General features: G+C 42.3%; 1 protein-coding gene across 1 annotated transcript in view; it reads right to left on the bottom strand.

The window, feature by feature from the left end:
- Positions 1-299: 299 nt before the first annotated feature.
- CTNND2 (catenin delta 2) overlaps positions 300-27,253 on the bottom strand; it is a 552,484-nt gene continuing 525,530 nt past the window's right edge. Inside the window, exons 20-23 of the mRNA XM_081206065.1 lie at positions 21,271-21,397; positions 10,527-10,655; positions 4,764-4,837; positions 300-1,615 (exon numbers count right to left, since the gene is read on the bottom strand). Coding sequence (XP_081062191.1) covers positions 1,355-1,615; positions 4,764-4,837; positions 10,527-10,655; positions 21,271-21,397 — 591 coding nt within the window. The 3' untranslated portion in view covers positions 300-1,354. The remainder of the gene's footprint in view (positions 1,616-4,763; positions 4,838-10,526; positions 10,656-21,270; positions 21,398-27,253) is intronic.

The raw sequence follows: 27,253 nt of genomic DNA on the forward strand, positions 1-27,253 counted from the left end.
AGATTACTTCTGCACTTAGCAAGCCTGAAAGTCTATGTATTTGTGTACGAGAGTGCAAAATGGTCTCGTATCTTGTGGAGAGGCCTCCCCCCCCCCCGAGTTTTGTAGGTAGATGAGAATTCTCTCATGTCTGGCAACATTGCAACAGAACACGCTTTATGCTGCAGAAACATACACACAGAATATTATGCACACATTGGGGGGGGGCATACATACGCGCACAGACATACACACACACAAGCAAGAATGTGTATTTAGATGGAGGATTCTTGGAAATAGACATTCTTAGCAAATATGGATGACAGATCAATTGTAATTTATTTTCTTTTTAACACTGTATCATCATAAAGAAAACTGGTATAAATGAAAAAATCTATTTCAAATATCTACATCTAAAATTTTAGGCAGTGAAAAAGCACTTCGTTGACAAGGAGTGTGGAATGATGAATGTTAATTGTCAGAAACTGCTGAATGCCTTTTTTTTTTTTTAGTTGCCACAAACAAATTCACATATCAGAACGAACAATACTGCTAAATATTCCGTTGGTTGTTTTTTTTTGTTTTGTTAAAACGCACTGGGGAAAAGAAAAGGAAGAAAGAAAGGAAGGAAGAAAGAAAAAAACAACCCCTCTCCCCCCCTGGAAATTCATACATATTTCAAAGTTTTGAAATTGAAGCAATATTTAGAACCATAGATGAAGAAACACTGTGGCATTGGTGTAATATACACAATGCACTTCTCTCTCTCGCTCTCTCTCTCTCTCTCTTAAATCTGTAATGTACATCAAATACTTTGCAACAATGCATTAACAAAAGGCAAGAAACATCTTGCTGTACAGAGGAAACCTCAAATGCAACTTGAAGCCTAGATTCACAATGGATGAGGAGAGGAAACAAAGTGTGAGAAGCTGTCCCCCTTAAGGTTTTGTAAACTATTCATTTTCTTGTGCTTAACTCTGGTCCTACGTCGGCTGTTGCACCTTCCCCTCTTTCCTTCAGCCACATTCAATATACAGCACTATTTGTTTTACACTCTACATACAAGGGCCAACCGCAAAGCTGCCCCCCTCCCCACAATATATTTCTATATCTATATATATAGAGAGACGGGATTATATAGATACAGAAATACATATACATTTCCCCCCTTTCTAATGACACTCCCGTGCTTAATGTCCAAATCGTTTAGCCATCTAAAAGCATCTTAAAAGTTTTCCACACTTGGTTATCAGGGCCTTCCTATGGAACAGGCTTTTAACAAACTAAATTTGCAGGAAAAGAATGTCTTGTGGTATGCATGCACATGCACAGTTCCCGGAGCCGTTTTGTTTTTGTTTTTTTCCTTGCCCAAATCTCAAACCCAGGAATCCGGAGATGCAGGATAGTGGCTTGTTTCGTAATTGAGTTCACTGTAGGGCCGAGCAGCCGAGTAGAAGTCGACGTAGTTCCCGGTGGACTTAAGTCCCAGATGCATATTGTACTCGCTTGCAGGAGGACGGTGATGTACTTGGTCCTCAAAGAAGGACTCGTCATAGTTTCTTGTTGAATTCTGAAATGGCTGATATGGTTCATAATCTTTTCTAGTGGGCTCCTGTGGAACTGGCTGTGTTGAGACCTATCAACAGAACAATAAGCCTCAGCTTGTTAGGTATTAGTGCTGCGATGGGAATCAAGCTATCATTTAGGAAGGAAGATAACTTTAACGATGCTTATTAGGGCTGGCAGTATGAATGCTTCCAACATTTCAGCAGCTGCATTCATAATCTCTTAGGCTCCCACCCCCCGAATTAATTGCACTGTTTTGCTTGATCTTCCTAAATGGACTGCCTTGCACTTGCATTGATTACTGCTCCTAACAGACGTTTTGCTTCAAGAGACGGTTAAAGAGCAAAGGGTCTGCTGCAAGGGTCGCCAAGCTTTTTGGGACTGTGGTTACATCTGCAAACCAGAGAAAGAATGGAAGAAAAAGGCTTCGGAAATGTCTCACGGTACATAGCTTAAATCTGATTCCCTTTCCCAGGCACTTTTCTGCTGTATCTTCCAAGCTCCAGTTAAAGCAGCATGAGAAATAAACTACCAATAGTTTTCAAAGTATTAAATTGGAAGAAGCTCAGCAAGATGACAAGGAGCTAACTTCCTACATTGTGCTTCCTGCCTCACATATTCAGGCAGAAAGCTAATTGAAATTACAGTGGTACCTCGGGTTGCAAACTTAATTCGTTCTGGACGTCCGTTCTTAACCTGAAGCGTTTTTAGGCATGCAATTCCTACATAGGTCTCCCGCGGCCCCGGAAGCGGATTGCGTTCGGGGCAAAGTTCGCAACCTGGGACACCTACTTCCGGGTTTGTGGAGTTCATAACCCAAAGCGTCAATGTATTGAACTTTTGAGTCCTGAGTACTTACTAAAGAACTCCAGAAGCAGGCACACTGACACACAAACGTGATCCCTTCTTTTCAGCAGACACAAAAGACACTTCTTTTTTGCTCTGCTTTTAATGACAACAGATGTATCCCCTGATCTCATGATCCTGCTGATCTATACTGCTGGTATGATTGATGGTATTATATTGTTTTAATGTATTTTTGTGCAGATGCAATTTAATTCGTTGCCCTTGGGTTTGGGGACTTTAGGAACAAAAAATGGCATACAAATAAATGTCTAATAATAATAACTGTTATTTTTTTCCCCAGGCTTCAATTTTGAGAAGCTCTTTTGGTCTAAGACGTTTAACAGAGTGCAGTCCAGAGGTAAGGATACTTTTTGGTGTTTGACTGGGGTAAAATATAGTTCATTCCACACAGAATGCCAGAAAAACAAACTGGATTGAAAATGTGCACTCTGTCTGCACTGCTGTGTAAGATGCTGCAAGTCCAATGCAGCACAGGCAGGAGGAATCATTGGACTGACCTCTGTTGAACTGCGGTGTCACCCATATAATGGCCAGAGATTGCACTTCAGCCTAGCCAGACCAAGGGCTCTCTCTCTATAATTGTTGCACAAGCCTTGCTCCCTCAGTCTGAGCAACTTCTTGCTTAAGTAGCCAAGTAGACACTGCTTTGTCCTACTATCTTCTCTGGAACCTGACCGTCGACCCTGATCACACCCTCCCTTTGGCCCTTTAAACCATAGTATTTTGCTCCTGTTCAGACCTTACATATTTGGATTATCTCCTGTATAATCTACTACCTTCAAACCAAGGTTTGCTCAGCAAGGCGTGAGTTGCAAACAACTCATAGCTTGTTCCTGCAACTAGTGGTTTGTTTCCCAGTTGCTCTTCTCGTGTCTCTGCCAAATGTCTGGGGTGAGGTGGCCCAGCAAGGTTGTTGAATTCAAACATAATGCCAAACCATGGTAAAACAAACCATGACCTGTAAGCTAGGGGCTCACACTGTGGTTTGTTGGCAAAAACAACAACAACAACAACAAAAACCACCCCAGCTAGTTTTCAAACAAATCATGGCTAATTGTCATGTGTCATCCAGACCACAGCTCCTCCCGTTAGCAAGGCCCAATGAAACAGCAGCAGAAGAGAAGCCATCTTCTTTTCCTATATTTTTGTTACAGAAAATGTCAGAACACCATTAACCAGAAATTCTTCAAGTTTTGGCAGGGCATCCTGACATTTACTAATACATCTCAAGGCTAAATTATATTGACCAGATGTAATCCTTTTTCCTTAGCCTTAAGATGACATTTACTTAATTTTTATGATGGCAGATTGGTAAATTTCCAAAACAAGCATCATAACACAGATATTTGTGACATTTACTGATGCTGCTCAAAAAGAACATGGTCTTCAGCAACTGCCAAATTCTACTCTCATTTCCATATTTGACCAGTAAATGTTGGCATTTCCCAGGGCTAGATTGGTCTCAACTAGGGCCAGGGCCTTTCAGTACTGGCCCCGACTTGGTGGAACGCTCTGTCACAAGAGACTAAGGCCCTGTGGGACTTCTTTCCACAGGGCCTGCAACACAGAGCTGTTCTGCCTGGCCTTTGGTGTGGACTCAGTCTGACCCTTGTGTTTTTCCCTCCCCTTATGGTTTTGATCTATGGGCTACTTTTAAAATGAGGCTGCATTTTAACCTGTATTTTAAATTGCCCCCCCAATTATGTTTTTATTGTAATTTTACTGGTGTTAGCCGCCATGAGCCGGGCTCTGGCCGGGGAGGGCAGGGTATAAATAAAATTTATTATTATTAGATGGGAATAGTTAAGAAATGTGAAGCAGAGAACTGTTCTTCATATATTATGAATCCTATAGAATCCTTGCATGCATAATGTTAATACCCCTCCCCGAAAAGCATTAACAATTAACAATTGCTATCAGATAGTTTTATACAAACTTTGATTGGAAAAAGTGATTATATATTTCCTTCTTGCAGGAACACTGCTGGAGTGGTGGTGATAGAGACAAAGGTAGGAATAATTGAACTTTGCTTTCCTTACCGTTAAAGACCACATCATTATTATGCCCTCATTCCTGTGCTGGAACTAGTATAATACTAAGTTTATCGTATTGATTCTATATTATTTTCAAATGGCTTTGATTCTATATTTTCGAATTACACTGTATGAAAATCATGAGCATTTAGGCCATCACTTTAATTTGAAAAATAAAATTTGAAAAATAAATTTAATGTGAAAAATAAATAAAGCAAGAGTTTGGCAACAGTTTCACAATAATGTCCTCCCCACAACTCATATTTTCTTTATGTTCTGTTATGGCTCAAAAACCAATTAATTGCTCTGGCCACATACCTGGTTGTGTTTAATATCTTCAGCAGGTGCACCATAAGAATTTCTGTACAAAGTAGAGATTCCAGTGTTCTGAGCTGAAGATGAGAAGGGGGGGGGGGAGAGAAAAGGGAATTGTGTTACCAAACAGAAAGCCCGCTAGTAGCAAGTGAAAAGGGTAATTCGTGGTTTAAAGAGGCAAGCATCATAATGCATTTCTTAGCAATCAGTTATGCAGGCACATTGAAAACGCTGTACACAGTTCTGGTGATGGCCCCATTTCAGTTAGGTTATTGCAGGACTGGAGCAGTCACAGAAAAGGTGAATTAAGATGATGAAGGTTTTGGAGCATTTCCTTGTGAAGAAAGGCAAAACATCTTGGGGATTATTAGTTTAGGAAAAGGGCACTAAAAGGGGAAACGACAGAGATGTATAAAATAATCAATACGCTATGACAGAAGGGATTTTTCTCCCATTAAAACACCAGAACATGGAGTCACTCAATGAATTTGATTGTCAAGAGCTACAGGCTATCTATATTTGTTCACAGAACAGATAATTATAGCATGTGGCGTTCATTACCCCCTAATGGCTCATTATCTCCAGTAGGATTGAAACCCAAGAGTCAGGAACATCATAGCATATCATAGTCTAAACTGCAAATTCGCCATTTTGCATGTAAACAAACCACTTGTGGCCATATAGAACTTGGCTTTTAAAATAGCATGTGAATCACTTATAAACACCAAGGTTGCGATTGTTTAGGAAAGCCTTAGCAGAGGAACACAATGATCCTAAGAGGGCAGTAGGGAAGAATGCACTCTTGTAGGCAGCCTCATTCCAAGTGCTTCAGGGCTTTGTAAGTCAAAACCCAAACCTTGAACATGGTTCAGTAGCTGGCAAGCAGTGCAATTTAAAAGTGTTGCAGCATGCATGTAGTAAAGCACCCCAGTGAGTAGCACAGCCGTTGCATTTTGCAGCAGCTGCGGTTTCCAGACCAATGTCAAGGGCAGCACATTACAGTAGTCCAAGCTTGAGGTTACCAATGTGGCCAGACTATTCCTTCGCTGAATGGGTCCTGGTTGTTCCTTGTGGCAAAGTCAGACAAGTGTGACATTAGCTGCTTGTTAGCTTTCTGAGATCTTTATATGGAAGTCACGCTGGGTTCATTCTTCCTCCTCCTTTGCGAGGCCACTTTATGTGGGTGCTTAGAAATTTGGAGTGAGGTGGCATCAAGTAGCTCAATCAAAAAGCTCTTTTTTAAAAAAAATCGAACAAGGGTGTTGTAGTTTTGATTTTTGTAAGGAGGCACTTGATAATAGAGATTGCCAAGTGAAGCTGAATAATAATAATAATAATAATAATAATAATAATAATAATAATAATAATAATAAATAATTAATAATAATAGGTCTGGTGACATGGGAGAGGCTGTATATCTGAACACATAATAGATACAGTATTGGAACCAAATCTTGTTACTAGTGGGGATGAAATGGAAAACTCAGGGTTCTCGTCCCACTCTTTAGTTCAGATTCCTTCAAGTGTCTGGGAATAATAGGCTCATTCTACTAGGAGTATTACCTGGGAGTAATAGGCTCATTCCAATAGGAATTCTTGCTGCTGCTTTCTTCCATCATCTCCCTTCCCTGCTAGCACTTAAGCACTTATTCAGAGGCAGGATATGTGCACATGTGTTTGATATCTTTATGCTATTGGAAAACATATATCTGTACATGCAACGCAATCTGAAAGAAGACCTTTGTACAATATCTGGCCAGGGGGAGTTTTAAAAAAAAAAGGCCCACAAAGCTGCAATTTTGTAGTATGTTTTATTGAATTGTTGTTAAGATTGGCTAAGCCTGTTTTGTTTTCATGCCTGTTGAGGTTCTTTTTCAAGGTGATGTATACATTTCATACACAAAGAGAATATGTTTTTCTTTCATTTATTCTTCCCTTTCTCTTCAGACGAGGCTTCATTTGATGTGGTAGCAACGTGCTCCGAGCTCAGATGAGGTAACCTGAAAAAGCAAATAAGACTTGTGATCTCTGTTGTCAATCAGATAATGCAAACTGTTGTAGATCAATTATTTTTTGGCTTTGTTGTCTAAGCTTATCGCTCATGGTGTGCTGAATATGACAGGGCAGCAATGAGGATATTGCCTCTGTATATTTGTGCCCAATTAAAACAAGCGAGTGTAGAGGAGGCAGAGAGAAAATTGCAGGCAAAATGGGGCAGAGGGGAGAAGGGGTTGGTGGTCAAATATGTATGAAAAAGCACTGGTGTAGCAGCCAAGATGAAAAAGACAGAGTAGATAAAGTGCAATAAACTTTTTTTGCCTTTACTAGAGCTTGCTTAATATTTTTTTAATTGCATGAAATTTATACACTGTTTGAGTGTAATAAAAAAGCCCTTAAAGAGTTTACAAAAAGATGTAAATTTTTATTGATGCCATTAAAACAGAGAAAAAGTTAAGATTAAAATTCACAATGGCATTTCTAACAGGCAGCAAAAAGAATACAGTGAAGGCGCCTGGTTGATAATCTGTAGGTAGGGAGTTTCAAATAAGCTTGAATGTGCTGCAGCTCCTATAAAGTATTAATATATTTGTATGGCCTTCTGTGTTACCAAATTAGATCCTGACAAGCGAGCATGTCTCGCCTGTCCTCCAAAATCCAGGCATGAACTTTAGAGACAAAGCACAAATGTCAGCTAAGTCCAACATTAGGCCTGCTTCACAGGTTAAGTTTTGGGGGGAACATTTTAATGTGAAGTGTGAACGTGCTAATGTTGCATTATACAGATACTGGAATTGGCCATGAGTAAATGTGTGAAGTGACGACCTTGGTCTCAAACACTACAATCCAACACTAAAAGCACAATACCTTGTCGGAATGTGGAAGCTGCCTTTCAGCTGGTCACGGATTCTTGATGGATCAGAATCTAGTGAGGAGCGAAGGATCCCATGCTGGCTATGACATAGCTTTTGTCCATTTTGTTTCATCTTTTGGCTGCGTTAGCTGAAATCCTGGTGAAAACCTGAAGGATTTGGCGATCAGTGGTAGCAAATTGTGTTAGATCCTCAATGGAACAGAATTGCTGTTGAATGAGACGTTTAGAATGGCCGCAGCTCCCGATTCCTGGTACCATTCAGAACCTCAACAAGGAAAGGAAGTCTAGAGGTTCTGTAGATTTCAAGTCCAATGCTGTGATGGAGGAATTCTTAAAAAATTAAGAAAGAGCCAGATGGGATCCGTACCACTAGAGTTTGGGATCCTTTCTCACCCCTGGGTTCCACTGTCTAGTTCCTTTTCTGTAATGTAGGGTTTCTCCTATCATCCTATGCTATTTTCCATTCTTTCCTAGGTAGATTGCCATTGGGCTTGCCAACCCAGAATTTATTCTCTTCCCTCTGACTTCCCTTGCAGCCCTTCTTACACTCACTCTCAATCCTTCCCCCCCCCCCGCCCTTTGGTCTCTTTCTGCATCTGTGCAGCCTCTCCTGCAAATTCCCTTGGATCTCCCCCCCTGACCCTCCAAGCATCCTGACTTTTTGAAGCTGCAGTGATGCCAGGAGGCAAAGGAATCTTCTTTCCATTATTTTCCTCCAAGCCCAGTGCTGTGATGGAAGGCCATTTAAAACGGCCTAGCGCGCCTGATATGGCCTGTGGTTTACCACCTCTGGAATTAAACATTACGAATGCTTATTATTTACTTTTGTTAATATTTATACATACAATTTCCCACCTGTTCTCTGGGTAGCCAAAGTTCCCTCCACCTCACCATGCTTGTATGTTTCACACCCAGGGGGCAAATGTGGAAATGAAGGGGAAGAGAGCTTACTTCGACAGCCATTTCAATAAAGTGAAAAGTGAACAGCTCTAAGTTTAAACAGGTTCTGTGCACAACCAAACATGTCCAGGGAAGCGGCAACAACCCATTTCCACCTCTCTGTTGCCTTCTGCTTAAACTTTTGGTTAATGTAGGGACTTGCTACAAAGATAAAATTGTGCCTGTAGTGGGGAATGGAAGGTGAGCCGCCACCATGCAAGGTGTCACAACTGGACAGATGCTTCGGCATGATAGCAGCACAAGCCCAGCAAGTGCTTAGCTTGGCAGATGGGTAGGTGCTGAGAGGGGAGAATGTCACCAAGCTGAGGCCAAGGCAGATTGGTCACAGCTACCTTTAGCCACCTGCAGTTGCATGGTTTTAAATCCTCCCAAATTACAGGACTAGTCAACATGCCCAGGGCCTCTTAAGATGTCCTCTTCACAAGTGTCCCTGTTCAGGATTCAGTCAAGTCGGCTGATGCCTCCCTCTTGTGTGTGCATTTGGACAATAATTTCATTTTTAGCATGTAGTAAGTTTGTTCTCTGTCTAAGCCCAAATCTGAGTTGGATGGGTGGGGCATAACCAGAATGAGTGGACAAGCCTACAGTCTCTCTCCCTTTCAAGTTACCGTATTTTTTGCTCTATAAGACGCACCAGACCACAAGGCACACCTAGTTTTGGGAGGAGGAAAACAAGAAAAAAAATATTCTGAATCTCAGAAGCCCGAACAGCAAGAGGGATCGCTGCGCAGTGAAAGCAGCAATCCCTCTTGCTGTTCTGGCTTCTGGGATAGCTGCGCAGCCTGCATTCGCTCCATAAGACGCACAGACATTTCCCCCTACTTTTTAGGAGGGAAAAAGTGAGTCTTATGGAGCAAAAAATACAGTATTTATTTATTTTGCCAACCATTTCCCACAACTGGCAGAAAGGGCCAAATGTAGGCAACAGTTCCCAACAGCAGGCTTGGGTGAGATAGTTTCCCCCCAAATCCACTAATGCACTTTATTGCCTCCCCTCACAGCCCCCTAGTTAAAATGGGTGTGTGGGGAGGAGACACAAAACATTCCTCAAGGTTGGGGTGCAGAAGCTTTCTGGCTCCATGGGCCAGATCCTGCCTGCTCTGCCCAGAATAATCTGGCCTCCGCCTGAGAGGAGTGGCAGCTCTTTCAGAAAGCAACACAAACATCCAGGTCTTAAATATCCAGTAACTAACACCAATGAATAATTAAGCTGATTCCTCAAGGCTTTGGAGGAACGAGATATTTTTCACTGAGGTGTGCCAAAGGAGAGTAGAAAAAAAATTAATCCCTAAGGATAAAACAGATAAAAAGATATAAATGAAGTCCTGGTGATTATTCATCTGATGCGTGGTTATTCCAATTTCTGCTAAGCCATGTGATATTCATGTAAAAGCTATAGCTAGAGATCACGACATGTGCTCACCTAGGGTTACACCACAAAGCCAAAATGTGTAGTGCAAGTCACGTCTCTGCCCTTCTGTTTGGGGGGGGGGGTAATGTTGTTATAAAACCAGATAAAACCTCTTTTCCCCATGGAAGAAAAAATACTATTAGAATGCAAGCTTCTCTCCTATACGAAGCTTTATCACTGAATTAAACATTATGCTGCAGGGACAGAAATCACAATTTCCTATCTAACTCAGCAATGCTTTATTGCTTGCAGCTACAATACAGACCTGTTTAAAAGTACGACACATACAAAATATACAGGCTCAATTTATGGCCACTAGTAATATCACAAGTACAAGGAAATGTCAGCTGGAGCTCAGATCGCAGCATAATGATAAACAATACAAATACACATCTACATTTGGGAAGAACTCTAAAGATGCTCCGCAAACCTTAAAGCCTACAAATGTGTTGCATACAGGTATATGCAATACTTTTGCTTCAATTGTTTTTGAATGTATAACATGCGACAACATCTGCCTCACCTGTCATTGCGTCTTTCCTAGAAGTGTGCTCTCCTTTATTTCCATAAGTAGCATTTGTCCCGGTTGACTCGTAGTCTGTTTTTCTTTCTTTTAAAGTGATCATTTCCCGAGGTGAGGCTGGGGCACTTGCTAGCAAACAAAAACAAATTTGGATTTTTAACCTCTCTCATCACACAAAACCTACCGCTGGTGTAAATACATAAACAGGCACAAATTCTTAGGAATGCTGCTACTTCGACTACTTAACAATAACCTTATATGCATCTACATTAAGGGTAATCTGTTTTGATAGAAAGGCTGGAATCGTTTAGCTCATGTGAAGCAACCAGATTTTATTTGAAAACCTGAAGCATCTGGGCAAAAAAAAAAAAAAGCAGTTAAATTTAACAATTGTCGCTCAAGGAGTCTGGAATTCAGTGTATTCAAATACCTATACATAAGATACCAAGAAAAAGGCTATCTAGACATCGTACAGAAGTTGTGTCAATCTTATGCACAACTGCTGGACATTTATTTAGGAGGCGGTGCCTCCCCTCCCCAAAGACAATGATTATACCATAGCGCGCATAAATGAAGCTAGTAGTATCTGTTTGGGAATACCCCCCCCCTTTCTGACCCCTCTGAAAAGGGACCGCTAATTACACCAAAAGGCACATGGCTGAAACTAGTAAATGTAATAATAAACAGAACTGGACAGAGACCACCTCCCTGCACTGTAAATAGCTTGACTGCTTTACAGGAGACAATCCCCAAGTCAGAGCATGGCTGGAGACGTCACAGTTTCCTCTGTTACTGAAATTATGAACTCTCTCAGCAATAAAGTAAATGTAAACAGTTATTTTAGTTAGAGACAGTTAGGGACGCGGGTGGCGCTGTGGGTAAAACCTCAGTGCCTAGGACTTGTTGATCGTATGGTCGGCGGTTCGAATCCCCGCGGCGGGGTGAGCTCCCGTCTTTCGGTCCCAGCTCCTGCCCACCTAGCAGTTCGAAAGCACCCCTAAGTGCAAGTAGATAAATAGGTACCGCTTTATAGCGGGAAGGTAAATGGCGTTTCCGTGTGCTGCGCTGGTGCAGGCTCGCCAGAGCAGCTTCGTCACACTGGCCACGTGACCCGGAAGTGTCTCCGGACAGCGCTGGCCGCCGGCCTCTTAAGTGAGATGGGCGCACAACCCTAGAGTCGGACACGACTGGCCCGTACGGGCAGGGGTACCTTTACCTTTACCTTAAACAGTTATTGCTTGCTGTAGGAATAAATACTTTTTAAATTTCTTTATGTTTATCAAGTTATGAAAACAAGTAACATCCCAGTGCAGACTCTCTATTATCCTGTGATACTTAACCCCAAGCCACCCAAATATCCCAATCTCTAGCTAAATTTGCAAGCTTGCACGAAGCCAATAGTGTAACACACAATTAATTAAATTATGAACCTCCCTTCCTCACTGTCATTCTGGGTCATTTGCTTCACCCATTTGGAAAAGCAATTGTGTTCTTCAATATTTTAACCATTTTTTGACAACAGAGACTTACTTTAGCCCTATTTGGGGTCCCATCACCTCCATGCAGTGCAAATTGTGTGAGGGACAATGGGGGTGCACATCCAAATCCTGCCCCCGTGGGTCCATAACATTTCCTCCACGTATCTCTCTCTCTCTCCATGAGCTGAGCAGTAAATTTCTGCGTGGGGAGCCTGCTAGACACAAATCCAGCCAACGAATGCATGACAGTGGGGTGCCTCTGTAGCACACACAATGAAAGCACAGCATTCTCATGCCTTCAGTGGCAGAGCCAGCAACAACCCAGGTAGTGTCAGTCCTTAGGCATTCCTCTAAACAGGGTTTTATATGCTCCGCACGAGCACAACAAACAACAGTGAGGGATGAAAGCCCACACAACACATAATTTCCTGGGCACAGATCACACACATCCCTTCTGCACCAAGGGCTCAGAAATCCACCCTTGGGTTCAAAAGAAGCAAGCAACCAAAGGAAGGGACCAGGCATGCAACAAGGGTGGTCACAGACACACATCTGGGTGACTCCATAGGGCAGTGATGGCCAAACTTGGCCCTCCAGCTGTTTTGGGACCATAATTCCCATCATCCCTGACCCCTGGTTCTGTTAGCTAGGGATGATAGGAGTTGTAGTCCCAAAACAGCTGGAGGGCCAAATTTGGCCATCACTGCCATAGGGCATGGAGTTGGGAAGTGGCAGAAAGGATTCCAAGCGTACACTAAGGGGGAAATGATGCTTTCACTTACCTTTGGCATTGCTTAAAAATGTGATGTCAGGGGCAAGAGAGAGGATGCTCCTGGGATTCAAACCCACACTGCAAAATGCCACAGAGCTGCTCCCTAACCTCTCAAGCACAGCAGCAAACAATCCTCCCACCCAAAACCCAGAGGCATCAAAGGGCACATATTTCTGTCCCCTGCCCCAACACCCAGACACAATGAACATAGGTATTGCAGAAGGAGACAGCTCACATTTTACACACAGAGGCTTAAAATTCAGCACCATACTAGGAAAAGCAGAGAGAGGAGAACACGATGGCTTACCTAAACCAATCAGGAGGGAGCACTACATGGGCCAATAGAATGGCTCCTGCATGAGACCAGCCCTCCCACTGGCAACCCATGTGATCAATCTCCCCCTTTCACCACAGCATGTTGCCTCACACCTTACCTGGCAAGGCTAGCCACTCAACAAGATTAAATCTCCCTCCCTCACCCTCCGCACACCCTCAAATACAGCCTTATACACCCTAACAGCAGCACCAACCCCACCTTGTGACCCCCTCACAGTCTAGATTACCTGAGGAGAGGAGAGGCTGCTGAGCTCCTCCAACTCCCAGCTTACTGCCTTCAGAGACCCATCCTGCAGCTTGCTGAAGGCATGCCATTAGGCTGGGGTCAGCGAGGAGACCCATCTGCCACTCACTCGCAATGAAGAAGCAATACATATGGTAGAGTCAAAGTCTTTATTGAGCAGCACTTGGACGTCAAGAAGAGATCCTGAAATGGAAGGCAGTGCGTATGGTTGCCAACCAGTCCCTCTAGCAGGGCTCCTGTGCTTTGGACAGTGGCTTTGCAGAGCAGCTGCAGCCGAGTCTCTTAACGGCACCCGGACCACATCAGGAAAGCCACTTGTTGCACTATTGGCGGTCATGGAGCCTGCGAGGATGAAGGTGGTGGAAGGAAGTAGGTCAGCAGCCCTACAGGAGAACCGCTTGGGAGCATCTTGCTTCCTGCTGTTGGTCAGACTGGGCTCCCTTTTGGTTCGTGTGGATCAGGGTGCATGGGAGAGCAGCCTGCAGAGAGGACACCAAAAGAGAGAGTGAACAATGAGCAAGAGGCAGCAGCTGGAGCAGGCACTTCCTCTGGCTGCATGCGCAGTGAGGATTTATGCATTCGCAGTGAGAGAGGTGCCAACGGAGTGCCTGTGGTTATGCATCAGTAGCCCACCTGACATGGCGGTGGGGGAGAGACTGCAGAGACTGTGAATCCACTCACTTTTTCTCCTTTTGGGAGGGGGGGTGTCCAATAAAACTTTGTATGCTTGATGACAGCTTGCTCTCCTCCTTGCACCTGGGCTGTGATCCTGTAAGACAAATGTGCGCGTGAGGGTTTGGCCAACTGTGGGAATGGCTGAAGTAGACTTTTGCCAACAAGCAGATTGTAGGCATGTGATGATGAGGACTTCCCCACCATCTGGGGAGCAGTGGAAGAGTGTTAGAAAAGACCATTCAAACAAGACAAAGCATTCACATTATTTCAAGGTAGGTTATGGAATGTATGGCAATGAAGTGTTTGAGAGGGAGGAAGTCATGGGAACTGCACTTTGAAGAATGAGTTTTCCATTTCCTTTGCTTACCTCTGTGAGGTGCTCTGCCCTGGCAGTCTCAGTTGCTGGACTGAAGTTTGCTGTCGGGTGCTTGTTTCTGAAGTCTCAAAGTGAGATACCTGTTAGGGTTCTAGGTAGACAAGCGTTAGCAACGTGCTCAAGTTCCTACATGTGTGTTGTGAGACCAGGCTGTTTCATGCGAAGTGCGCACAGTGCCTTTTTCACAAAGCCTGCCCCCTTGTAAGCTTCAAGTGTGCACAGTATGTGGAGCCAGAGACCCATAGTCCAATGCTGTGTGCCTTGTCATCCAAATTATGAACTCTGTGTGTGTGATTACTTACTACTTGACTGGGAGCTGAGTTCTACCACATCCTGTGCTTGGTCATGTGTCATGGATGGGGTAATCAGCAATACAAGAGTGGCTATTTTTTAAATTTCCCTCCTCCCTTTGACAGGAGGGAACGGAGGGAATTTATTTGACCTGGGACTGGGGTGGTGTGAAGTTGTGTCATTAAGAATGTATCTTGCAAGACCAACCATATTTCCCTGCTTGATAGTCTGGTAGATCATGGGAATGAATTTCAGCAAACTATCTGACAAGGTCTCCCATGATATCCTTGTTGATAAAGTGGTAAAATGTGGGCTGGATGAATCTTAGGATGGGGGGGGGGCTGGGAGAGAAACCTGGCTTGGCAGTAATACATGTGAAAAGGATCTAGGCATCTTAGTTGATCGGAAGCCGAATACATGAAGCAGCAGTGTGATGCGGCTGCTAAAAATAAATAAAAGCTAATACATTTTTGAGGGACGCGGGTGGCGCTGTGGGTTAAAGCCTCAGCGCCTAGGGCTTGCCGATCGTCAGGTCGGCGGTTCGAATCCCCGCGGCGGGGTGCGCTCCCGCTGCTCGGTCCCAGCGCCTGCCAACCTAGCAGTTCGAAAGCACCCCTGGGTGCAAGTAGATAAATAGGTACCGCTTACCAGCGGGAAGGTAAACGGCGTTCCGTGTGCTGCGCTGGCTCGCCAGATGCAGCTTTGTCACGCTGGCCACGTGACCCGGAAGTGTCTCCGGACAGCGCTGGCCCCCGGCCAATAGATGTGAGATGGGCGCACAAACCCCAGAGTCTGTCAAGACTGGCCCGTTCGGGCAGGGGTACCTTTACCTTTACTAATACATTTTTAGGCTGCATCAATAGAAGCACAGTATTCAGATCATGGAAAGTGCCGTATTTTTCGCTCTATAACACGCACCCGACCATAACACGCACGTAGTTTTTAGAGGAGGAAAATCCGTAGGCATGCCACCTGTAGGCATTCCCTCCATAACACACACAGACATTTCCCCTTACTTTCTAGGAGGAAAAAAGTGAGTGTTATGGTGCAAAAAAATACGGTAAATAGCTAAGCTCTATTCCAGGCATAGGCAAACTCTGCCCTCCAGATGTTTTGGGACTGCAATTCCCATCATCCCAAGCTAACAAGACCAGTGGTCAGGGATGATTGGAGTTGTTGTCCCAAAACATCTGGAGGGCCAAGTTTGCCTATGCCTGCTCTATTCCATATTGATCAGGTCACATTTGGAATACTGTGTCCAGTTCTGGGCACCATATTTAAAGAGAGAGACTAACAAACTGGGTCATGTGATCTGCAAACAAGGTCCTATGAGGAATGGTTGACTGAGCTTGGCATGTTGAACCTGGAGAAGAGAAGATTAAGGGATGACAGTGACCTTCAAATATCTGAAGGGCTGTCATGCAAAAGACAGAACCAACTTGTTCTCTCTTGTTCCAGAGGGAAAGACTAGAAACTGCAGGGAAGCAGATTTCAACCAAACATTAGGAGACAATTCCTGATGGCAGCAGCTGTCTGACAGTGGAACAGACAACCTTTGGAGGTGGTGACCTCTCTTTCACTGGAGGCTGGACAGCCAGCTGTCAGGCATGCTATTGTTGCATCTGGCACTTCAGATCCTACACTGAGCAGGGAGCTGGCCTCCAAGGATCATGTGAATTCTATGATAATGAACTGCAACTACAAGCAGGAACAGGGTAGTTGTGGCCCACCAAATGTTGCTGGGACTACAACTCCCATAATTCCTGATTGTTCTTCCGATAGAAGTTGGAGTAAAAAATGTCTGGAGGACCGCAGGTTACCCTTCCATGGTGTAAAGAGAAATTAAGAATTGCAATCCTCATTTCTGCACTAGACTGCCTAGGTGATCATACGACTTTCCTGTTAACCTAATTCACTACACTTGGGTTCATTTTCTTTCTTCCCTGGCCAAGACAGCCATTATATTTTGTTCAAATAACACCCCATTCCTGCTGACACTGCAATAGGACAGCCGTGGTAGCTCAGTGGCCATTATTCACCTCGATACTGTATTGAAGAAATAATGGATGTGTCTATATTGCTGTATTATGTCTGAATATTATGGAACCTAACAGAGGAGCAGCATAAGCAGTTATCAATGGCAAAGTGGTTGGTGCTCCAACACTGGAATGATAGAACAGCAGTTTCAATTGTGCAAAATACTGGCACTCTGTAGAAAGGTGACTTTTCATAGGTGACAACAACATAAAGGAGCATATATTTAGACACTGAGTGCTTATCCACACATCCCCATGTCCCGCTGCTTCCCCATCCTGGGGAAAACAGCTCTCTAGTGCTCAATCAGAGCAAACAACAATTCAAGTTTTCCCTAGGCTGCCATTTGTTCCGATTGATCGCTAAAGAGCAGGTTTTCTCTTGGAAAGGAGTGGGGCAAGGGGAAAACAGCTCAGACTCACACCTAGAAAATACAATCAAGTGGAAGGGTAGCCGAGCCCCTAGACTCTGTATATGGATATATTTGTGCGACATGGTGTCTGAATGGGCTGGTGTGGAAACAGAACTCAACAGACCTAACAAAAGCTAATTCTCCAGTCTTACTCTGTTCCCACTCCCTACCCCACTCTTCTATAAAGTCCTATACTTTACAATGTGTTGCTTTTGTTATTTAGATAAGGAAAATTATTAGTATGTTTTGGGACACGGGTGGCGCTGTGATCTAAACCACTGAGCCTAGGGCTTGCTGATCGTAAGGTTGGCGGTTCAAATCCCTGCAACGGGGTGAGCTCCCATTGCTCGGTCCCAGCTCCTGCCAACCTAGCAGTTCGAAAGCATGTCAAAGTGCAAGTAGATAAATAGGTACTGCTACAGCGGGAAGGTAAATGGCGTTTCCGTGTACTGCTCTGGTTTCGCCAGAAGTGGCTTAGTCATGCTGGCCACATGACCCGGAAAAACTCTGCGGACAAACGTCTGCGCCCTCCGCCAGTAAAGCGAGATGAGCGCCGCAACCCCAGAGTCGTTTGTGACTGGACTTAACTGTCAGGGGTCCTTTACCTTTTTTTAAAGTATGTTTTAAGAGACTCCATTCATTGCAATGTCAACAAACGTAAAACCACTCTTACTATTAATTAGTAAGAGGCTATAAATTAGATTGTAGTCAAACAGCTAGATCACCAATAGACTGGTTATTTCATTTCCTGTAATTTCTGACAAGCTCTCTTAACTCAAGGGATCTAGAATCGTTTCCACAGTTACTGTACCTTACAAACATCTCTCTAGCTTTGGAAGGACTTTGGGCAATGCATCTCCTTCTCAAATGAGGAGTTCCAGTTGTGTGGTTCTCAGAAACATTCATTCTCTCCCCTAAGCTATGCCCCAGAAGAAGCTAGTATTTAAATCATGCAATTTTTCACTAAGGAAAAACCAGTATTTTCTTTCTCTTACACTGGAAGCTACTTGACAAACAAACACCCTCTACAAAGAGAAAGGAACATGAATTAAAAAACCCTTTCTATATTAATAAGAACAATGCTTTACCTTGCACAGTATTTCAGGAAGGACTCCCCTCCCCTTAATTGGCATGGATTATAACAAAATTGTCCTTCCTTTCAACAAGGATGTTTTCATTAAAAATTATTAAAATGTCTCTCTTCCCCCACATCTACCCCTACCCCCTTAGGAGACTTGAGAGAATAAAATTGCCTGGAATGAGTAAATTGTTGTAACAAATGTTCATCACAATGAAAAACATCCTTAAGTGGCACCAAATCTAACCAGAATATGGTAGATAAAGGAAGGTCTCTCAAGGTTAGCTCCTTTATTAAAGGATGCTAACAGCATTTTTCTCCATTGATTCCACTAACAAGAAAAAAGCTGCCACATTATTGTGGTGGCCTTGGCAATGTCTCTAGTAATAAAAGCCTTTGTGATTGCGAATGAATTCATGGCAAAGCTGTCAGCGTCAGCACCACCATCTACATCATTCTTGTTAAAAGTGAATTATTACTGAGCAGAAGACCTTCTGCTGTAATAATAAAACTGAGTATCTATGAAGTGCACAAGTTCTCTCAACCAAGTGACACTCATAAATAGCCCCAACCAGTTCCATACTGCTAACATGTCGGCAGTCTACCTTCTTTATGGTAGATCCATCACTACTGGGAAAACCATGGCTTTAACTATACGGACCTTTGTTGGCAAGGTGATGTCTCTGCTTTTTAAGATGCTGTCTAGGTTTGTCATTGCTTTTCTCCCAAGAAGCAGGCGTCTTTTATTTTCGTGACTGCTGTCACCATCTGCAGTGATTATGGAACCCAAGAAAGCAAAATCTCTCACTGGCTCCATTTCTTCCCTTTCTATTTGCCAGGAGGTAATGGGCCCAGTGGCCATGATCTTAGTTTTTTTTTGATGTTGAGCTTCAAACCATAGTTTGCGCTCTCCTCTTTCACCCTCATTAAAAGGTTCTTTAATTCCTCCTCACTTTCTGCCATCAAGGTTGTGTCATCTGCATATCTGAGGTTGTTGATATTTCTTCCGGCAATCTTAATTCTGGCTTGGAATTCATCCAGTCCAGCCTTTTGCATGATTAATTCTGTATATAAGTTAAATAAGCAGGGAGACAATATACAGCCTTGTCGTACTCCTTTCCCAATTTTGAACTAATCAGTTGTTCCATATCCAGTTCTAACTGTAGCTTCTTGTCCCACATAGGAGACTGATGAGGTGATCAGGCACTCCCATTTCTTTAAGAATTTGCCATAGTTTGCTGTGGTCGACACAGTCAAATGCTTTTGCACAGTCAATGAAGCAGAAGTAGTTTTTTTCTGGAACTTTCTCCATAATCCAGCGCATGATTGCAATTTGGTCTCTGGTTCCTCTGCCCCTTCAAAATCCAGCTTGCACTTCTGGGAGTTCTCAGTCCACATATTGCTTAAGCCTGCCTCGCAGAATTTCAAGCATAACCTTGCTAGTGTGTGAAATGAGTGCAATTGTACGGTAGTTGGAGCATTCTTTGGCACTGCCCTTATTTGGCAGGCTTTTTAAAATTAAGAGTTGGAAAACATTTGAAACTCATACCCCTTTATACCTGCTGACTATCTATGGGCAACCAGAGAGCTCCTGGGGGCACCCAGTATTTCAGGGTTATCTTTCTTGTGAAGCTGTGGAGAGATTGTGGCTCTTCATTTCCTCTTATCTATCATCTATCATCTCTATCTCCATCTAGCTACACCCAGTTATTGACTTCCTTGTTCTGCTCACAATTAGATCCTATTTTCAAGCAAGTCTTTATTCATGAGTAGGACATCCCTTCTGGAGCAGAGCTTGCTCAAAGTCATGGGAATAATTTCAGGCTCCCCACAGTGGTCATATCCAACTCCTGTCTCCTGGGGATATCTGAGAGTGCTGTTATTCCAGAGCTCCCTGGGGGGCTGGCATGCCCACTAGCTTCAGTAGTGATAAGCTGGGTAGGACATAGGTGAAGCTGCCATGCCCATCATTCACAGTCAAGTAACATGGAAAATTGTAATTACAGTGGTACCTCGGGTTACATACGCTTCAGGTTACATACGCTTCAGGTTACACACTCTGCTAACCCAGAAATAGTACCTCGGGTTAAGAACTTTGCTTCAGGATGAGAACAGAAATTGTGCAGTGGCGGCACAGCGGCAGCAGGAGGCCCCATTAGCTAAAGTGGTGCTTCAGGTTAAGAACAGTTTCAGGTTAAGAACGGACCTCCAGCACAAATTAAGTTCTTAACCAGAGGTACCACTGTACAAATATCTAACCAAGTACATGGCTAAGTAGAGATTTAAAGCAAAGTTACTAAGGTTGAAGTCAAATTATCTATTGGCTCAACTACTTTCCTGTGTTGAATCAAAGCTTAACTGTTCCAGAAGCTCTGCAAATGCCATCTTGGTAGTCAAGATAAGCCCACAATTAATTGGTAGTTGTAACAATGAGCTCATATATGTTTACATTCACTCACTCTGATATATGCTAATTGGCTTGTTTTGATGTTATCCTTATCTTTGGGGGCTTGGGTAGACTTGGGTATTTGCCACCAATTCCCTCATCTGCTCAGGGAAGTTTCGGCCGAAGTGACACATGCTGCTTTGTGTGTGTATATATATATATATATATATATATATATATATATATATATATAAAATGCATGAATGCTTGCTCGCGTGCAGACAAGTCGTGATGACCTATCACTGTTGTGATGTCCATCTGGTGTCTGTGTTACAAGTTTATACCGTTCTTTAAGAAAGCACTAGAACTGGCCGTTCTGGAGTTTTTGACATCCCTCTTTGGTATCCTTCCATCAAACCACTCTCTCAGGCCCTCATTTCGGCCTGTGGTTCAGAACACACAAACCCCCAAAAAGAAAAAAAAACGGAAAAAAAACCTCTTAGTACTAATCCTAAAGACAAATGTGACCCATTTTGTGGTTTATCCTGATTGTTTTGCTGTCAGGAGAGATGGAACATCCAGGGAAAGTTAACATATATAGACTGGAAAGATCTTCCCTTGTGATGGGTTACTTCCCAGCTTATTAATAAATTTGGGCTTACCTGAACGGTTGTTGGGAGACATGCGCACTGGAGAGATGGAGGGCGTACGCGATGAGGAGTACGGCCTTTGCCGATCCCTCTCTATCGTTGAAGATGAGGCTACAAAGTGATACTGTGACCATCCATCCTGCACGGGGATAACATATGAGAAGGGGGGGGGTTGACAAAATCAGCGAAAAATATACTCACGTTCAATGTTTCAGAATAAAACTTAAGTAAGCCAAGTTAGGAATAAATAGTTGAATATGCTATCTTTTACAGACTGGTTTTGCTCTTCATCAACAGACAGGTCTCTCGCACGATCCTTTTTAATATATCCTCTTTTTAAAAATAATAATAATAATGTTCGATTTCATGTATTATTTATCACAAAATTCATATCCTGTCTTTCGTTGCCAAATGATCCCAGAGCAGGCCGCAATGATTAAAAACACATCATAAAGTCAGTCAAAAACCTTGCACCAGAATGACAATTACCATTCAGTTTGTAAGTGTGAGTGCACTATTATCAGATTACCGACAACGCTCGCACCTCCTGACCAATGTACACACATGCGGTGGTGGAATGAGTGTGCGTCGTAAGGTCTGCCACTCACACTTAGAATGCTGGAAAATATTACTCTGAGATGGGGGGAAAATTTAATCTATCATTAAAAATAGCTTGGTGATCTTTCTTGGATTTTCAGTATGTGAATGAGTATGAACAAGATTTTCTGTGTTTCCTGTTTTAACTACTGAGTAGTATCCAGCTATGTCACATGTTCAGAGGAGAAATCAATGGACTTAAATGCCTATTACGTTCATTGATTTCAGTGGGTCTACTCTAGGTATGACTTTATTGGATAGCACTTAGGACCTTACCATTTTTTTTGTCCTGCGGCTGCTCCAGTATTCTTTCTGAAGGAATATTTACATTCTAAATTGGAATACCTACATCCAATTATGAATAAAAGGTTATGGGATGAACTTGTCTGAATTTTTAAAAATGGTTCCTCTGATTTTAGTGGGAGAGTTAAGTACTTTCTTAAATCTCTGCCAATGATATTAATGAGAGTAACAAGCACTTGATTTCAGTTGGATCGTGCACTTATTTTTCTGTACTCAATGTTGATTTTCCTTTCAGGAATAATGATTGCTAATTTGCAAAATATTCACATATATAAGTAGAGCAAAAGTGAAAATCTGTCTTTTTCCTTCACCCGGTATGCAAAGTCAAATAGTGTAAATTGACTAGTATAAGAAATAAAAACAAAACTTTATAAGTGAAATCTAACATCCTTAAGACTCAAGCAACTCAAACAATCTAATCTATATGTCCTTAGACTGTTGAGGGTTAGATAAGAAATTGCAAGAAAAGAAAGAAAAGAAAATAGCCAATAGAAAAGAAATATCTAGTAATGACCATTAGTTCTTACTACTACTGATAAGACAAGATTGTTTAAATCCACACATTCTCTCTCAGGAGCCAGATAATTTGTCTAAAATCAGACAAAAGGTAATGCCAAATATATTATCTTCAGCTATACAACTACTGATGTTTATTAAGTATTAACTGAGGTAAGAATTATTACAGAACATTCCATGGCCAGCAGAACTAAACGCAATACTTCAAAGTCCTTGAAAAACCGTTATTTCTCTCACTTATCCATATTGAAGGCTAGATTCTACATGGGTTTTCAAATCAAACCTCATTCTTAATCGTTCATCAAATATACACTATAGCTCAGACTAATTTGGCAAGCAATAGATTGTCAACATAGTGGGTGGAATTCAACATCACACCAAGACAATAATTCAATCAGTGTGAGCATTCCTGCTTGCCAGATGGAACAGCCACTCCTTTCCTCTCCCCCCCAATGCTGTTCTGGGTGTTCTCCTGACCCCCCCCCCAGATTGGAGGGGGGAGCCCCATTGGCTAGCACTGGATTATGCTAGACTGGATTTAGCTGAATCCAGCACTCTTTATTCCAAAGTACTCTATTTGACGTATGAATGGCTACTGGGTAGGGACAATCTTTTGTAAAATCAGGATAACAAATCCATTTTTATTTTTTTATAAATAATATAATAAGCAGAGTTCTTTTGATTTTCAGCCACATTCAGGGGTTTTGATTAAACTGCAAAACTCAAGGGGGAATTGAGAAAGATACCTAATTCAGGGCCCTCTAGGGATCTAGACAGAGAACTCTGTCTAGGGATCTAGACAGAGAACTAAATCCATTTGTCTAGGATGCTGTCCAAAAAGAAAATGGTTGTTTGTTCAAAGAAGGATGTTTAGCAATGTCTTATGGTGGAACACAGCCAGATTAACAAGAAGCTTAGGTGTGGAAAGTCAAGGTATATCTGATGACTGCAGCTAAAGAAAATAAAACAAGTCCTAAGATAGCCTATGCTCAAATATAATAGAATGAACATGTCTTGAGCATCAACTTACTCCCCAGAGCTTCACATATCAACCTACAAAACCTAGTGACCATATGTCAGATGCAGAGATTATTCTCCAACTTAGATATGAAATGGCCCTAAAATTTAGATGAAATTCAACAGAGGAATTGAGCTACAACAGCTGGCATTTATACAACTGTTTGTGATAGACACAGCAGTTTTACGTGGCTAGATAAGATATAAAACACTAAGTATCAAGCTGTTTCAGTGCTGGAAGTAATTAATAGATGAAAAATTAAAAGGTGTGCATTTTTAATTGCAGGCAGTAATATATACCATCTATTTTAAATTAATAAGGCTACAATCCTCAAACTGCCAAGACAGTACAACTGAACTCGGTATGAGTGTTCTTAAATTAATGGCTTGAGGAATGAAAGCTTAACAGCACTCGAATCACCTGATCACTTGGAAGTCAATGGAAGTCAATGGAGTTTCCCCCCTATGAATCTAGGCTTGTTCCAAAGGGCTCTTAAAAGCTTAGAGTCAGCTGCAAAGCAGCTCACTTTGTTTAATGCTGATCTCAAAATATCTTTGCTCCAAAGCATACACAGCTCTGTGGAAATGGGTGCTGCATGATTAGAGTGAGAAAGGCAGACTTTCCCCACTTTGCTTAGAAGATTTCACACAGTATTTTGACCTCTCTTTTTTAATGAATTGTTGGAATCCCAGTGGAATGTGAGTCCTACCTCTGACCATCCCTAGATAATCCAACATCTCAGAAACCAGCCTATACAATCAATGATATAAGGAGCCTGAACCCCAAATGGGAACTTTGCATCATACTTGAGACCCTGGAGGCAGCAAGGGATGGGACAGAGCAACTGCACCCTCTCTTTTAACCATTGGCAACTTTGGCTCTCTGACCCAGACCCCAATGCCATTACAAAATGAACTGGAATTTTTGGAAGAACCATACACATTCAATACATCGGAGAAGTCTCGGGTTGCATGCACACACTTTGTCAGATGAGAGTATGTAAGACCGTGGAGGGGGGCATGATCCCACTGTTGCTTCAACTGCTCTGACAGGCACAAACCCGGAAAAGTTAGTGTCAGCTACATAGATGCTAGAGGTGTGTTTCTGGTGCATCTTAGAAGCTGCTGTAAATGTGTGCATTCATCAATAAAGAATTAACTATCAGCCATTTGCCTTCCTTGGCTAGGTGTGTGTAGGGCAATGCCTTGCCAGAAAGGTCAGCTATGCAGGGTAAAACAAATAATCTACACAAATTGACTCTTAATATCATAGGAATTTACTGTAGGAAGTCATATGTCTACAGTTGGCTTTGATTCCTTGACTATACAGTGGTGCCCCACAAGACGAATGCCTCGCAAGACAGAAAACTCGCTAGACGAAAGAGTTTTCCGTTTTGGAGGTGCTTCGCAAAACGAATCTCCTATGGGCTTGCTTCGCAAGACGAAAATGTCTTGCGAGTTCCTGCGGGTTTTTCCCCCTCCCCCCCTTTTTCTAAAATGCTAAGCCGCTTATCAGCTGATCCGATAAGCCGCTAAAAGCTGCTAATAGCGCTAATCCGCTAATCCGTCAATGGGCTGGCTTCGCAAGATGAAAAAACCGCTAGACGAAGAGAATCACAACACGGATTCTTTTCGTCTTGCGAGGCACCACTGTATTATGTTTCAATCTACTCAATATACAGTCGTACCTTGGTTGACGAACGGCTCAGTTACTGAACGTTTTAGCTCCCAAACGATTGAAAACCGAAAGTGAGTGTTCCAGTTTTCAAACGTTCTTTGGAACCCGAACGTCTGGTGCAACTTCCATTTGGCTGCAGGACCTTCCTGCAGCCAATCGGAAGCCGCGCCTTGGTTCCCTAATGTTTTGGAAGTCAAACAGACTTCCAGAACAGATTCCATTCAACTTCCAAGGTATGTCTGTATTCTGTTTTAGCTATAATTTGGTTTTGCCCCATCACTATAATCTCACGTCATGCAAAATAAGTTACCACATAAGCAACAGAAAGTTCTCGTTGGGCCAGTCTGTAGTTTGATTTCACGCCACATGTAAATTCGACTCAGCTGAAATAGTGCTTTGTCAGACCAAAGCAAGAAATAAGAAATAAATTTCACATTGCACTGATTCTTCATGAGCATGTCCAGTAAGACCATCACAATATTTTCAAATGTGAGTAATCAAAATATAACATTAGCCTGTCTCGGTTCCAAGAAAACAAGCCCATTTTCCATTTTAAAGGTAAACTGTCAGTAACAAATTCATTAGGCCTACTTCATCAACAATTCCAAAAGCTATTAGTGTTAAATATTTAAACTAATTTTTAGAAGCCAAAAGGGAGTATTTCTAATTTAATGCAGAAATAAATACCACCTGATGTGCTGGCTGCTTTCATTAGTTTGTTTCAGCTCTAGTGCTTCTAATGAAATTTAATTAAATTGATTTGGATACTTAAAAGGTACAGTATATAAGGGTCTCCTGCACAGAAAAAGTAATCTCTCCAAAAGCAAGAGATGTACAAGTGCATTTCTGAACTCAATTTACCTGCCTACATCCTACTCTCGTTGAGCAAAATTAAGACAGAAATACTTGATACATTTAGAAAGACGTCACATTATGGGAGTTATGGCATGGTTGGCTACTTGCAGTTAACAGTTAAGAAGTGCATACCAAAAGGGGAAAAGAAGGTACTTATTTAATTTTAGTAGCATCTCCTGAAACATTTATTCACAACTATATTCTTGGCTACATCTGCTTAATGACTATCTCCCCCCCTCCCCCTAAAGCAATTCTATAGAAAGGTCTAAGAGAAATTGGCGGTTGTTGTTGTTTTGCTAGATCATTATGTGCACCTATCTGATAAGTAGCCAGAGAGGAAGTGGGGAATAGATTTTTTGAGATGGAAAGATATACATGGATGACCGTGGAGGAGGAAAAGCTAGACTTTCAGCCTCTTAAAACTTCAGCCACTCCTTCTTTGCTCTCCTTAATGCACACATCTCATACCACGTTTCCTTGAAATACCACAGGAGGTCTGAGCTGGATTTTAGGTGTAAATGTTAAGAAAGCAGTCCCAATAAATCTAAAACTTGTTGCAGTTCTTAAGTATAGATCATTCAGCTGCTGCTAAAAATAAAAAAGTAAAGCTGAAAGGAATTGGGCTATTTACTTTTGATTAGAGAACTGTGGGTGTCCACTAATATTCTAACATCCCCATCCTGTTATTTATTCGTAGTTTTGATGAACAGTACCTCAAGGACACTGCAAATGTGATTACTTATTAATTAAGTTACTTATTGTCATGCCTACAAGTACTAATCTCCAAAATTAGCTCTTACCAACATGTATTTTGGTAGACATGGTTAATAAATATTGTCAAGACTATTTATTTAAAGAACTGTGGTCTTCAAAATCAGTAGTTTGATCCTTTCACCCTTATAGAAGATGCACTGATTATCTGTTGGAGATATTCTGAAAACCAAAATCCAACCCCCAAATTATTGAATAATCTCTCTGCCTACTTTTCTTGATGAAAACTATTTCTTAAGAATTACTTAGAATGTTTTC

The sequence above is a fragment of the Podarcis bocagei genome (genome assembly GCF_964188305.1).
Source record: "Podarcis bocagei genome assembly, chromosome: 8".
Classification (NCBI taxonomy): domain Eukaryota; kingdom Metazoa; phylum Chordata; class Lepidosauria; order Squamata; family Lacertidae; genus Podarcis; species Podarcis bocagei.